We start from the raw sequence: 12,866 nt of genomic DNA, 5'->3' as shown, positions 1-12,866 counted from the left end.
AAATGGACAAATTGACTGACTTTGGAAGAAATGACTGTGAGACTGGAAATTACTACCGAGATCATAATACAATTTTAAAGATGTAAATACAATCTTAGCAGATACTTATCTGATATCTGGTCTTATTTTGGTATTACTCGTAGGTAGAACGCTAGACTTGCTTAAAGTTTGGTACGTTTCTTAGCAACGTCGCAATACAAACACCAGAATTTATTTATTACAATGGAAAAGGACACTGATTATAAGATTTTAAACTTGTATAAAACAAGACAATTTGATAAATGCCTAAAACTATGCGACATAGTGTTGCAGGATAGAAATGACAGAATGATTGAGTATATACGTATGCGTGCGATGACTGTTCTGGCCAAAATAGTTGGTAATGCATATGAAGAGGTGTGCTTTTATCCTCAACAAGATGACTTAACTTCAACAGCTGTAGCTAAAACACCACGTCCTGGTACATCGTTTGAGAGAGCTGCCAAATCTTCGCAAAATATACAGGTAGGTATATCAAATTTAAAGCTCAAGCCTACTTCTTATAAAAGTATTTTTTGATAAGATTACATATATGTAGGTAGGTATAGTGTAGGTGGTCTCTAGAAGTTCCACTTGTTCCATATAAATAAAACACTCAGATTGAATTATACTTATAATTGAAGCCAAAGGCGCTTATTTTTTATAGTTACGAATATCATAGTCAATGGACTGGAATGCCACATGACGTGTTCCAGACTTACAATTTCCACATGTATACAAGAAATGCTCATCATGCTAAAATTTTTGCAAGGATTATTTTATAAAGTTTAGCAGGGTTTTGGCTTTCTTTTGTCATAAGAAAGTGCTCCTCACCCACAATAATTAATTAACATTTTCTTACTTTTTATATTATAGCTAGTCTTCAATATCTTTTATATGTCCTCGTAGGATTAATGGGTAAACAAGAAAAAATAAATCATTCAAATCCGTCTAGTGGTTCCAGATATATTATATGTATACTAAACATTAAATTTTAACCGATGGAAATAAGTATTAGTAACATTAATACGCTTAATTAACATGTAATGAATGTTTGTTCTATCTTAATTAATCGATAGATATAATGTTTATGCTATCTTATTTTTTTTTAAATGATTTTTAATTTAAAAAGTAGTAGTAAATACTTTTTAATCAATTTGTGCTGTTGTATGTATACTGCATATTCGTTTTCAGGATGGGATACCAACGACAGCGAGAATCAAATCTCGAGCCGGTACAAATACTGCACGTGCTCGTACGGCACGTACTGTTTTACATACCGCATCGAGAGCATCTCGTGCCGCGACCGCCCTAGCTGGCGGCACTTCATTTGCTTTAGATGCGCCAGTTACTTTGAGATTCTTAAGCAAAAATGACAAATTGTTTATTCCTTCTGCGAAAACTTTATTTGAATATATTTATTATTGTGAAGGTAATGTCAGGAAGGTTAGTTACTAATGTCCTCAACTAATTAATTTACATAGGTACTAATTTCTATTGATACAATTTATTTACTGTAGTATTTTCCACAGGCTATGGAAGTTGTTTTTCAGGCTCAGAAAGCAGATAACACTATCGACTGGTGGTGGAATTTTTCACTTGCTCGTTGCTATGAATCACTTGGCATGTATAGAAATGTGGAAGAATGTTTACGTCAAGCTCTAAAAACGAATAAACACATATCTATATATTTAAGACTAATCTCTATGTACATTGGCCTAAATCAACCTCTTTCAGCTATTGAAATCTGTAAACAAGGTCTTTCTGTTTTTCATGAATATATACCATTACTATTAGAGCAAGCACGTGTGCACGAGCAATTAGGTAACTTTTTAGTAGCTGTTAATTATTATAGAATGGTTGCAATTCAAGATCCGACAAATATGGAAGCTATAGCTAATATTGCGATGTACAATTTTTATAATGATCAACCAGAAATTGCCTTGAGGTACTACAGGTAATATACCAAATAGTATGGATGGATTTACAAATAAGCATGTGCTGTGTAACTATTTATATTAGATATATAAAAAAAAATCATAAATATTAAGAAATGATTCTATACCATTTATGAAGTGTCTTAACACTCGGTTTGCTCTTTCTACTTTATTATGCAGTAGCCTGAAAAAGAAAGATACTAAATGAAATATAAAAACATACCTACTCGTAGATATCTTAGGTTGCCAAAAATTATAAAATAAGGCTTTTTGGTCACGATAATTTTACTTTCTTTCCATATTTACAGACATGAGCTTATCTAGAGATATTTTATATGTTCGTGTAAACATTATTTTTTCTTTTAAATTTAAGTAGAGTATGTAATTATGATTTTCAGGAGATTACTGGCTATGGGAGAACCGAGCCCTGAAATTTATAATAATTTAGGACTGTGTTGTCTCTACTGCAATCAATGGGATCTAATCCTGCCGTGTTTTAGACAAGCTATTTATTATGCTATGAGTCCCGAATCCCGTTCTGATATCTGGTTTAACTTAGCCCATGTTGCTTTGGTAATAATTTATATCATTTATTTTCTGTTGAAACGCATATTATAATACATGAAAATGTAATAAATTAGGTATTTAAATTTCTAGTCAACTGGAGACATAACACTTGCCCGACGCTGTCTTCTTACAAGTGTAGCTACTTATGAACACGAACACGCTCGTCGCGCATTACGAGCGATGGACCTGCGCCGTCCGTCCGTGCATCAAATCTGAAGGCACAAAGCACCTAAATAAAAAATATTGTAAATATTGTTTTTTAATAAATACTGGTTCTATAGAAGATGTATTACTTACACTATAATTATCCTTCTATGCTTTTATCGTATATTTAGGGTATGTATAATAATTTTAGACTACACATACTTAGGTTACTAATGGCAGATATACTTACTTAAGTAGGCATATTTGTCGTGTCAACGAATTCTAGCTAAAACGCACAAAAACTACCTATCACTCAATAAGTATTTAGTCGCAAAATATTATAGGTAGAGACACACTAGGTAAGTAAATACACATACAATTACCCAATGTACTTAAATAGTTACTTGTAATAAAAAGAAATATTTTAATAAAATGATAAATAAGAAATAAAATGATTTAACTTTTGGTTAAGTTTGTGTAAAAGTTAAAACTTTTTAAAAGTTCACACTTTTCCATAAACTTAAACAAAAAGTAAGCGTAGAAATAATATTACAACTTCAAAATAAAGAAAATTGGAATTAAGTGAATGAAGTTATTGATACTTATAACTACGTATCTATTTATTTTAGCTTCACGCTGTATCCCGCATATAGCAAGATAGTCAGAGGGTTCCTAGGAACCTAGTGTTAAGATAATTCGTTCCCATTAAAACACTTCCATTCCTCACTTTCCTTGAAATTCCGGCGGCATTGCATGTTGAGTGGAACTCAACGCCGCGCTTTGCCTCTTTACCAAAGCGAGGAAATGAAAATATTAAATATTTAATTTACCATTAAAAATGTTGCATATCTACCTACATACATATCTACTTATCATTTGTTACAGATAATTAAAAGTGCTATTCTTATTTAATGGAGTGTATTTAAACGTTCGAGAAACAATAGCGCTTTTATGTTAATATTTCAGAGGTTGTAAACGTTTTATGAAAAATGAAAGAAAAGCTTTATTATCTTTACAAAGCAAAAAAACTTAAAAATATATATATTATCTGAAAATCTTTGCTTTTTATACGTACAAGAGCTATGTTAGAACATAAATTAAGAGAACGAAGAAGTTTATGAAATCGAATAAAAAAAATCATAAGTATAACAACTCTAACATTTTGGGTAACGATATCTTACATTACCTTTTAGTTAGAATATAATTTTAAAAAATTAAATCAGCTTCTCGCTGTATCCCACACACAACAGGCAGGCACAGGGAACCTAATATTAAGACACTCCGTCCCCCATTTTCCGAATTTTTCGAGGCTTTACGTGTTGAGTGGCTTTTGCCAGAGTGAAGAAATGAAAATATTCTTTTGATTGAACCCACAACTGTCGCGTTACAGTCACACCCTTGTGGCCCGTATATTTACAACGTTGTCTTATATATTTTTATTTAAACCACAGGTTTCCATACCCTGCATATATTCTGAAAGAACAGGAATAAAACGGATAAATATGGAAAAGGATTTCAGTCATAGCAGACCATAGCTAAACCTAAGACAAACACAATGTTCTTGAAATCCTTAATATTCTTCTTATCTATTAGTCATTTATTTGCCTCTGAATCATGGAAACGGCCTGGTTGTCACGTGAGAGGTATGTACCTATAGTTTTATAATAAATAAAAATATGTAAGATTTTTTATTTTTCTAAGATATATCACCTTATCAATTTAAATCAAATCGTAGGTCACAAGAAAAGCATAACAATACCAGATTGCCTTAAATTTGAAATAACTACAAATGCGTGTCGTGGATACTGTGAATCTTGGTCTTTACCAAGCATTATGCTGGGATTTAAACGGCATCCTGTAACCTCTTTAGGGCAATGTTGCAACATCATGGAATCTGAAGATGTAAGTGTATCTTTCTATTGTATAGAAGAAGGTACCTTATATAAATGGCAAGGAAGTACCATTAGTTACCATATGTTTGTATGTACCTATATAATACCAAAAATAAAAAAGTGTATTGGATTTTTTCTTATGACGACCTATATAACGGCTTCTATAACGAATCGCTTTATATATAAAGTATAAGTAGTGCTCGCCGTATCTTTGTTTACGTTTACTAAGTCCAGTAGTTTCGTCTGTGCTTTATCTATGAATCGCGCGGTAACGAAAAGCTTTTATATACATATCTCATATCTGTTTATTATATTGACATTTTCTTATATTAATGAGAATTGTGGATCATAACAGTATCTACATAAATTTATATGGTGTGAGATTTTTTTTTATTTAAAGATATGCTACTTTCATAATAATAACACTTAAAGATTTAGAAATGTTTAAAAGGGTTTAGCGTTTCATAACTTTGAATGTACTTGAATGAACTGGTTTCAAGTCTTTTCGCCTCTTGGAATCCTGTTAAGAGTTATAGCATAACATAAAACTACTCGAAAATATATTAGATACTAATTATGATATACTTAGGGATTTGAAAATTGGCATGAGCTTTTTTTTGGGGAGTTGGATGTAGGTGTAACACTTAGTCTTGTGAATTACGAATGTTATTTTTCAGATACCAGTTAAAGTGTTATGCTTGGATGGAGAGAGGAACCTGATATTTAAGTCCGCTGTATCTTGTGCATGCTATCATTGTCAAAAGGAGTAAGTAGTAAGACTAAAATTCAGAAGATCTATACAAAATCATTAGTAATGAGAACAATAATTTTTAAAATTGATGTTTAAACATTAATTAGGTAAATAAAAATGTGACTTCGTAAAATGTAACTTGCAGCTATGTAAATATACCGTAATCTTAATAAAACATATCCAGTGAATGGTGTTTTTATGATTTGTTTTATTTTCAACTTAAAATTGAGGAGTTTGTGTGGCATGGGCAATGGAATTACATGTAGGGACCTACTTTATTAAGTTCTGCAGTATCAAGAATAACCTGATGATGGTGTTGGTGTGAAATTGTGATTGTGGTAGTTATAGGGGCATTAAGCTTATGAGTCATACCATGAAGCTCTTCGAGCGCATGATCGACCTCAGGCTCCGCCGAGAGTGTACTGTCTCTGAGTCTCAATATGGATTTCAGCCAGGATCGAGCACCATGGACGCCATTTTCGCCCTCAGAACTTTGATGGAGACATACAGGGAAAAAAGGAGAGCTCTGCACGTGGCCTTTTTAGATCTGCGGAAGGCCTTTGACTGTGTGCCTCGTCAGTGTATCTGGTGGGCATTGCGATCCAAAGGGATCCCTGAGGCCTATATTGAGATTATCAGGGGCATGTACCACGATTCCGCTTCTATGGTTAGGACTGCTGTTGGCGACACTAGACCCTTCCCGATTACAGTGGGGGTTCACCAGGGCTCGGCTCTTAGTCCGTTCTTATTCAATGTAGTGCTCGATACTGTCTCGGCTCACATCCAGGACCATCCTCCATGGCTGATGATGTATGCCGACGACATAGCACTCATTGCCGAGAACCGACTGACGCTGGAGCGTAAAGTGAACCTCTGGAAGGGTACGCTTGAGAACGGCGGTCTTAAACTAAATGTGTCGAAGACAGAGTACATGGCCTGCGGGAGCCGGGACTCGAGCACCATCCTTATAGGTCCTGAGCCAGCCGTTAAGTCGGAGAAGTTCAGGTACCTTGGATCCGTTATGCACGAGTCTGGAGGCATCGACCACGATGTCCATGGCCGGATAAGCGCTGCCTGGGCCAAATGGCGGGAGGTCACAATGGTCTAACCACCGAGGACGCAAAAGATCGTGCAAAGTGGAGTAGGTTAAGTAGGAAGGCAGACCCCGGTAATAGCCGGGATTAATGCCAGGAAGAAGAAGAAGGTGTTGGTGTGAAATTTGCAATAAAATTGTTTTCAAATTTCCCATAAAAAAATCATTTTCATAAAAAACAGAACTAACAAAGTGTGTCTCTAGTATATGTATATTGTCTATGAATGTGTGTAAACGAGGTGTTTGGCTCGGTTTGAGTTTGCGCGAATGGCATATTTTGAACCCAATGCCAATACAATATGGACGTGTTACACCTAAACTGGTTAGAAAGCTATTGCTTTAGTTATTGCATTTAGCTTACTTAAAAAAAGGCAACTATTACATGAACTACAACTAACAAAGGTCATTCGTGCCCAGGGACACAAAGTGTGACTGTAAACGAGACAAGTTGTGGGTTCGATTCCCGTTCAAGGAAATAAAATATAAGGTTTCGTTTGCCTACGCTGCTTGCTGTATGGCATACAGCGTGAAGCTAATTAAGTAATTTTGAAGCCTGCCTTCCCCCTCCCCTCCCCACGATATTGTTTGGGCAAAAACAGAATTTCTAGAAATTTACAATAATATTGACAAACCGGCCACAGACACACACACAATATTATTGACAATGCGTACTTTATTGACAATATTATTGTACAAATACGGCCAGACTAAAAGCTACCAATGAGGGACAACGCTACAACGTATCGATAAATTATAATATCGTGAAAAAAATTATGAACTAACGGTATTTATAATCCTACGTCGACATATAGAACATAGAGAAGCTCTTAGTTAGTTTTTATGGACATGGTATTATTTTCAAAGGTGTGAAGATTTGTTAATTTGATCGAGATTAAAAAAAACTAAGAGAGAATTATCAATAAATCTAAAGAATTAAAGTTACACTAGCTACTAATATCATTAATAAATTATGACTTTTTTTATAGATGTAAAGCTAATTCTTTTCCAGAGGAATCCTGCTAGAGAAAAAATATATTTAATATGGTAACACAGACTAATATATGTCAATGGTATTTTGTTTTATTTTATAACACAATTTTTAATCTGTGGAACTTTTTCTGGAGTTGATGAATACGAGTGATATGTGAAATTAGCTATACTATTACAAAAATTTATTTACGTGTAAATGAATTATGTTAGATTTATAAGGTATCATTCTTTAGAATAGCAAGTTTTAAAACTGATATTTAGTGAAGTTAACTTTGAAAAACACTCTACCGTCATGGCTCATTGAGTGTAAGTGGAAGACATTACAGTGCTATTATTTTATTTTACCTAATTTATATTTGTTTTCGTTTTATGAAATACTTCAGTAGTTAAGTAAAAAGATTTGTCTTTGTAGTTTTGCGCTTTATCAATTTATAGAAACCTAATATTCGTCTTTAAAATGCACAAAAGAGAAAGGTACATTATTCTTCGTATTATAACAGGAACAGTAACCTACATTATAATTGTGATTGTTTTAGATATAGATGGTATTTTTTTGCGACTTTTAAATTGTACATTTTAAGGATAAAGTTTAATCATTTCTGTTTGCCTTAAATTAGTTAAATAAAAATATAAAATACATTATTACATTTCAAATGTTATCTTTAAGAAGAAAGGATTCAATATTTTATGATAATTATCTAATACGAACAATAGTGAAAATGTTATTTATTTTTAAATAAGCTATTAATAACAAGTGATGGTTGATTATGATGACAATAACAACTAAAATCATGTTTTATATTTTTCTTATAAAAATACTGCTTAATAACAATTGCTGTCTTGTAACAACAAAGGTATATTGATTGTTAAGAATAATATATATTTTTTATTACTTTGATAAGATCCATATAAGTGTAATTTTTTTTATTTTATCACTTATAATGTATTTAAAACTGTTTTCAGATAAGTCTGTTAAATAAGGCCTTAAGGTAAGAGTTCATTATTTTTTTATTTACTTTATTTTTTATGATCAGAAAATTATAAGGGAACATGACTTGTGCAGTTATCATTTTTTAAGCTTGTATATAATGCAGATTATGTTGTTCTATTAGATGGCTGAAGTGGATCCTGAAACATTATTGGAGTGGCTGCTGACTGGCCAAGGCGATGAAAGAGATATGCAGCTCATTGCCTTGGAGCAGCTATGTATGCTGCTACTAATGTCAGACAATGTTGACAGATGTTTTGAAAGGTAGTGTGTGGGCCAATGTTAAAAGTTAGTCTAAGAATATCAACAGTTTTTTTTGGTCTTTGAGAGTAATCATTAAAATATATATAAATAAAGAAATCCATGGATGGAAGTTATATGTTGTATATTTGTGTATCACACATAAAAAATATAAAGTCACATATTTTTTTATTTTATTAAGAAATGTTTAACAAAAATATTCTAATAAGATCTTTGAAATATTCTATTCATATTTTCATTGTAACAAGGAAGTTGTGTTCAGTGTTAATATGCAGATATAATATGAAAATTCTTTTCTTAATATACAAATATTTTACAATTTAAGTTATTTAACATAAAACTTTTCCAATAAAAATAATGATGGAAAGTTTCAATTTATTTTCCAAAAAATTCTAATTGCATGTTTTTTTTTAATTATATGTAATGTACTAAAATCAAAATATATTACATATTATATATTTTTTAGCTGTCCTCCAAGAACTTTTTTACCTGCATTATGTAAAATATTCCTTGATGAATGTGCTCCAGATAATGTACTAGAAGTTACAGCTAGGGCTATAACTTACTACTTGGATGTGTCAGGTAAACATACATGCTCTAAGGCCTTTTGTAGTAATTTCATTTTAACTTAACTTCAAGCTGTATCCTGCATACAGTAAAGTAGACTGGGAAACCCAATATTAAAAAATGGGAAAACTTAACATTTTCTCCTATAGTCATTTGAACATAGTGATATTGTAACTGGACTAGACTAAGAGAAGCTAGTGTAGAGATCATCCTCTGCTTCCAGCTCAATTTTGACATATGGCAAACTTTGTCTTACCGGACCATGTAAATGTGGACAATTTAAAAATAATTCACTCTTCATTGAGTAGGGATTGAAACCACAACCATTGTGTTATGGTTAGGCAATCTTCCACCATGATAACTGAACACAGTGACCTTACAATGGTATTGCTTATTTATATCTATTGCTATTTAATTTTGCTGTATTTTCTAGTTATTATATTATATAAATACTATAATCATATTACTTGTTGCAGCTGAATGTACAAGAAGAATTGTAGCAATTGAAGGTGCTGTTAAAGCAATTTGTAGTAGATTGCTGACAGTCGACCCAAATAATAGAACTAGCAAGGACCTTGCAGAACAGTGTATAAAAGTAAGTATAATAGTACAATAATATTGTCAATTAAAATCATATTGTCAATAATATTGTGTCTGGGTGGTCCATGTCTCGATATTGTTCAATATTATTTGTTTTTGTCACTGTTTTTGTCAACTGGATGTTTGTGCTTCTTGTCCATGATTAACTATGAAGACACTGTTAATAGCGAAAACAGTGCTTCTACGGAAAAGCAATATTTGTTATAGTTTATTAAAACACGGTAAACTTATTCAGAGCTAATGAATACATCCATTGAACCATATTGCGATGAAGAAAAATAATGCACTAAAAAGCTGCTTGATATTTACAAAAAATGTAACTAAATCTCATCCTCCTGTAATTTTTAAAACCAAATTAAATTTTAAATTATTTAACTCAGTTTTTTTTCTCATCAAGTTTAATCAATTCTTTATTTCTTGATTACTGCCTCATCATTTTGCTTTTCGGCTATGAAGATCGGCTTTTATCTTTCTATCCATTTTAGATTTAACATAACATAACAAATAAAGTTACTGAGCGAAGCTGTCAGATTTTACGATGAAAAATTGTTAATAATATTGTATATGAGATTACCCGATAACATGAGCTTACCTGCACAATTATTTACAGTCATCACTTCAGTAATAAAAAGTATAACTAATATTTTAAATGATGCTGTTGTGGCACTGTGACAGGTGACAGTTCAGAGCCTCTTTTTCAATCAAGGAAATGAATTATTTTCATTTCCTCATTTTAACAAGAAGACAAAGTTGAGTTCTGTCACCAAAAATTGGACAGTGCATGGATTGGGGAATGGAATGTGTTAACACTATTTCCATGCTGTACAGTATAAAGGCAAATGTTTGCAAAGCATTTTGTTTTAACTTATTGAACATTTTTTTAAAATTTATTAAACATTTTTAAGGTGCTAGAACTTGTATGCACTCGTGAAGCTGGAGCAGTGTGGGAAGGGGGTGGCTTACCTTCAGTATTACACTTCATAACCCATCATGGAACCTCAGTACATAAGGATACCTTACACTCTGCTATGGCTGTGGTTTCCAGGTAAACATATACTTTTAATAATAATAAGCTTTCTGGGCAGCTTGTGGTGAGCTGATGGGAAGTGGCAAGCTCCATGACCTAAGGAAACATCGAGAAGGGAATTGTAATCTATTCCCCACCTCTGGCTTGTCATTATTGGCCAGCTGAGCGCAGGGGTTTTATGCCGGGAAACACGCTCACAAGTTTCTTATTACGGTGAATTCTTTTTCTTGTTATGGAGGTCAGTGTTGTGCCTGGGGCATTACCGCTCTTGGCTCAGTTTTTTGCAAAATGACTGTTCTGCCACCAGATAGCGGTCATTTTTCGTCAACTAATTTAACACCATTGTAAAGGCAGATATCCATTAGCAATCGCCTAATAGCCAGTCCATCCAAATTTGATTCCATAGACCATAATCCTACTTTAAGATTTCATATTTTTGATAGTTCCTACACATTAACCCTCGATCCTCTCTAAACGAAATCTTATATTACATATAAATTACGTACATTGATAAAAACATAACATATACTTCTACTTCTATCCATATATCAATGACAAATAATAAAATATCTTTAACCTTCAAAACATGAACTTTACATTACAATGCTATAACATTGCATTGAACCCTTATAATTACTTTATTTATTTATATATGCTTTACTGTACATCTACTAATTTGTACAAAGGTAGGAATAACATAATAACATCAGCCAAAGATTTTCTCTTTCAAAGATTACTTTTGATTTTGTTTAAACATATTGCTCTATTGGGTAAGCCTGAACGAAGGGTTACAACGAAAAATTATCGAAGGGTAGCGGTTTTCATGCATACCTTTTTTAGTACTATTATTATAATTTATATATACGGCAACACAAAAATACGAGTATGTGTTGGATAGTCCATAGATCGATTAAATGTTTTGTAGGCTATCACGATACGACCAAGAGGAGTGAAGTAGGAATGAAAAATGTTGCATAAATGAGACAGGGGCTTCGGAGAGCATAAAAGGCCGAAGACGCAAACAAAGCTAGTAAGAAATAATTTGAATTTTTCCATAGAGTATGCGGTAAAATGGAGCCAGGCGACGCTCGCGTAGGCGACGCCGTGTCCTCGCTTTCGTCGCTCCTGCGGCACAGCGACGCGCGTGTGGCCGACGCGGCTCTTCGCTGCTTCGCTTCGCTGGCTGACCGTTTTGCCCGTGCTCACGCTGATCCTGCACCGCTCGCTGAACATGGTATGTCTATGCGTATTCTAGGCTCAAAATATTTAATAAACTAGTGTTCGTTTTGCGGCTTCGCCCAAGTGTGTTCCATGATTAACGTTTTTTGGTGGTAACCCGTTTCGGCGAGTGACCGCCTCAACAGGTAATGGTCATATAACTCAATAATGCTATGGTACTTCGCAGGTTTGATTCAAGAGTTAGTTCGTCGACTAGGAGCAACAGAAAACTCTGATGACAAATGTCTTATGCCTTCTGTATCTACGACTGTCAGCTTACTGTCAACACTCTGTAGGGGCTCTGCACAAATTACACATGTTTGTATATAAATTATTAATATATTTCTGCAGGATTTGAAATTATTAAGTATAGGTTTTAAATATCTAAAAATAAAAACTATAATGTTTATGTTGTATTTGGCTGCCAAAAAAACTGCCTCCCAAACCTACTAAGCTCTTATTTCGTACGGACCAGTCGTATAGTCGTACCAGGCTTGCAATAATCTATTTGAATGAATAATATTTTGTATTTGTACAATAACCAGTGTTCGGCAGTTTTACCCGCGTGGGTTGCAACAACTTTCGTATTTTTTTTATATAATATACATGTACCATGTTATTAAAATTTTAAAAAGATTCCACACCAAGGATAGAAAAATATTTAATAAAAGCGTTATTATCATACTTTTTGAGATTGTATAAGATTTTTAGAATAGACTTGCAGAAATTATTAAAAATCTCCCTACAGAAATACTTACAACTGCTAAGTAGAACTGTAGTAAGTTAACGAGTGGTAACTGAAATTAATAACAA

General features: G+C 33.1%; 3 protein-coding genes across 6 annotated transcripts in view; all 3 read left to right on the top strand.

Annotated features, from left to right (window-relative positions):
* The first annotated feature begins 150 nt into the window (after positions 1 to 150).
* On the top strand, positions 151 to 2,780 carry BBS8 (tetratricopeptide repeat protein 8). Its single transcript, XM_085203264.1, has 5 exons — positions 151 to 504; positions 1,213 to 1,464; positions 1,551 to 1,975; positions 2,354 to 2,528; positions 2,613 to 2,780. The coding sequence occupies exons 1-5, from the start codon at positions 223 to 225 to the stop codon at positions 2,736 to 2,738; spliced, it is 1,260 nt and encodes a 419-aa protein (XP_085059390.1). The 5' UTR covers positions 151 to 222; the 3' UTR covers positions 2,739 to 2,780.
* A 1,402-nt stretch (positions 2,781 to 4,182) lies between these two features.
* Positions 4,183 to 5,496, top strand: Gpa2 (Glycoprotein hormone alpha 2). The gene is made up of 3 exons (XM_085203316.1): positions 4,183 to 4,309; positions 4,402 to 4,568; positions 5,236 to 5,496. Exons 1-3 carry the CDS (start codon positions 4,222 to 4,224, stop codon positions 5,326 to 5,328), a joined length of 348 nt encoding a protein of 115 aa, XP_085059442.1. The 5' UTR covers positions 4,183 to 4,221; the 3' UTR covers positions 5,329 to 5,496.
* Positions 5,497 to 7,507: 2,011 nt separating this feature from the next.
* The window catches only part of Ufd4 (ubiquitin fusion-degradation 4-like), a 37,705-nt gene continuing 32,346 nt past the window's right edge, over positions 7,508 to 12,866 (top strand). For 3 of the 4 annotated variants that reach the window (XM_085202620.1, XM_085202619.1, XM_085202617.1), the window contains exons 1-8: positions 7,508 to 7,698; positions 8,356 to 8,381; positions 8,505 to 8,644; positions 9,108 to 9,223; positions 9,685 to 9,803; positions 10,714 to 10,853; positions 11,894 to 12,069; positions 12,241 to 12,371. In XM_085202620.1, the coding sequence (XP_085058746.1) occupies positions 8,505 to 8,644; positions 9,108 to 9,223; positions 9,685 to 9,803; positions 10,714 to 10,853; positions 11,894 to 12,069; positions 12,241 to 12,371 (822 nt within the window). In that variant the 5' untranslated portion in view covers positions 7,508 to 7,698; positions 8,356 to 8,381. The remainder of the gene's footprint in view (positions 7,699 to 8,355; positions 8,382 to 8,504; positions 8,645 to 9,107; positions 9,224 to 9,684; positions 9,804 to 10,713; positions 10,854 to 11,893; positions 12,070 to 12,240; positions 12,372 to 12,866) is intronic. The other variant, XM_085202618.1, reaches the window with a different exon arrangement.

Source organism: Heliconius melpomene, chromosome 19, assembly GCF_056956725.1.
Source record: "Heliconius melpomene rosina isolate 202511_hmr_F chromosome 19, ASM5695672v1, whole genome shotgun sequence".
Lineage (NCBI taxonomy): Eukaryota > Metazoa > Arthropoda > Insecta > Lepidoptera > Nymphalidae > Heliconius > Heliconius melpomene.
Note: the sequence above shows the minus strand (reverse complement) of the source record. Positions and strands in the feature narration are given on the sequence as shown.

What these genes read in the sequence shown, in the direction of transcription:
- Gpa2 (XM_085203316.1), top strand. Translation starts at nt 4,222, where the DNA reads ATGTTCTTGAAATCCTTAATATTCTTCTTATCTATTAGTCATTTATTT. An exon ending in GCCTGGTTGTCACGTGAGAG is followed by an intron (nt 4,310 to 4,401) that starts GTATGTACCTAT and finishes ATCAAATCGTAG; the next exon opens with GTCACAAGAAAAGCATAACA. An exon ending in ACATCATGGAATCTGAAGAT is followed by an intron (nt 4,569 to 5,235) that starts GTAAGTGTATCT and finishes GTTATTTTTCAG; the next exon opens with ATACCAGTTAAAGTGTTATG.
- BBS8 (XM_085203264.1), top strand. Translation starts at nt 223, where the DNA reads ATGGAAAAGGACACTGATTATAAGATTTTAAACTTGTATAAAACAAGA. An exon ending in AATCTTCGCAAAATATACAG is followed by an intron (nt 505 to 1,212) that starts GTAGGTATATCA and finishes ATTCGTTTTCAG; the next exon opens with GATGGGATACCAACGACAGC. An exon ending in ACTTAGCCCATGTTGCTTTG is followed by an intron (nt 2,529 to 2,612) that starts GTAATAATTTAT and finishes TTAAATTTCTAG; the next exon opens with TCAACTGGAGACATAACACT.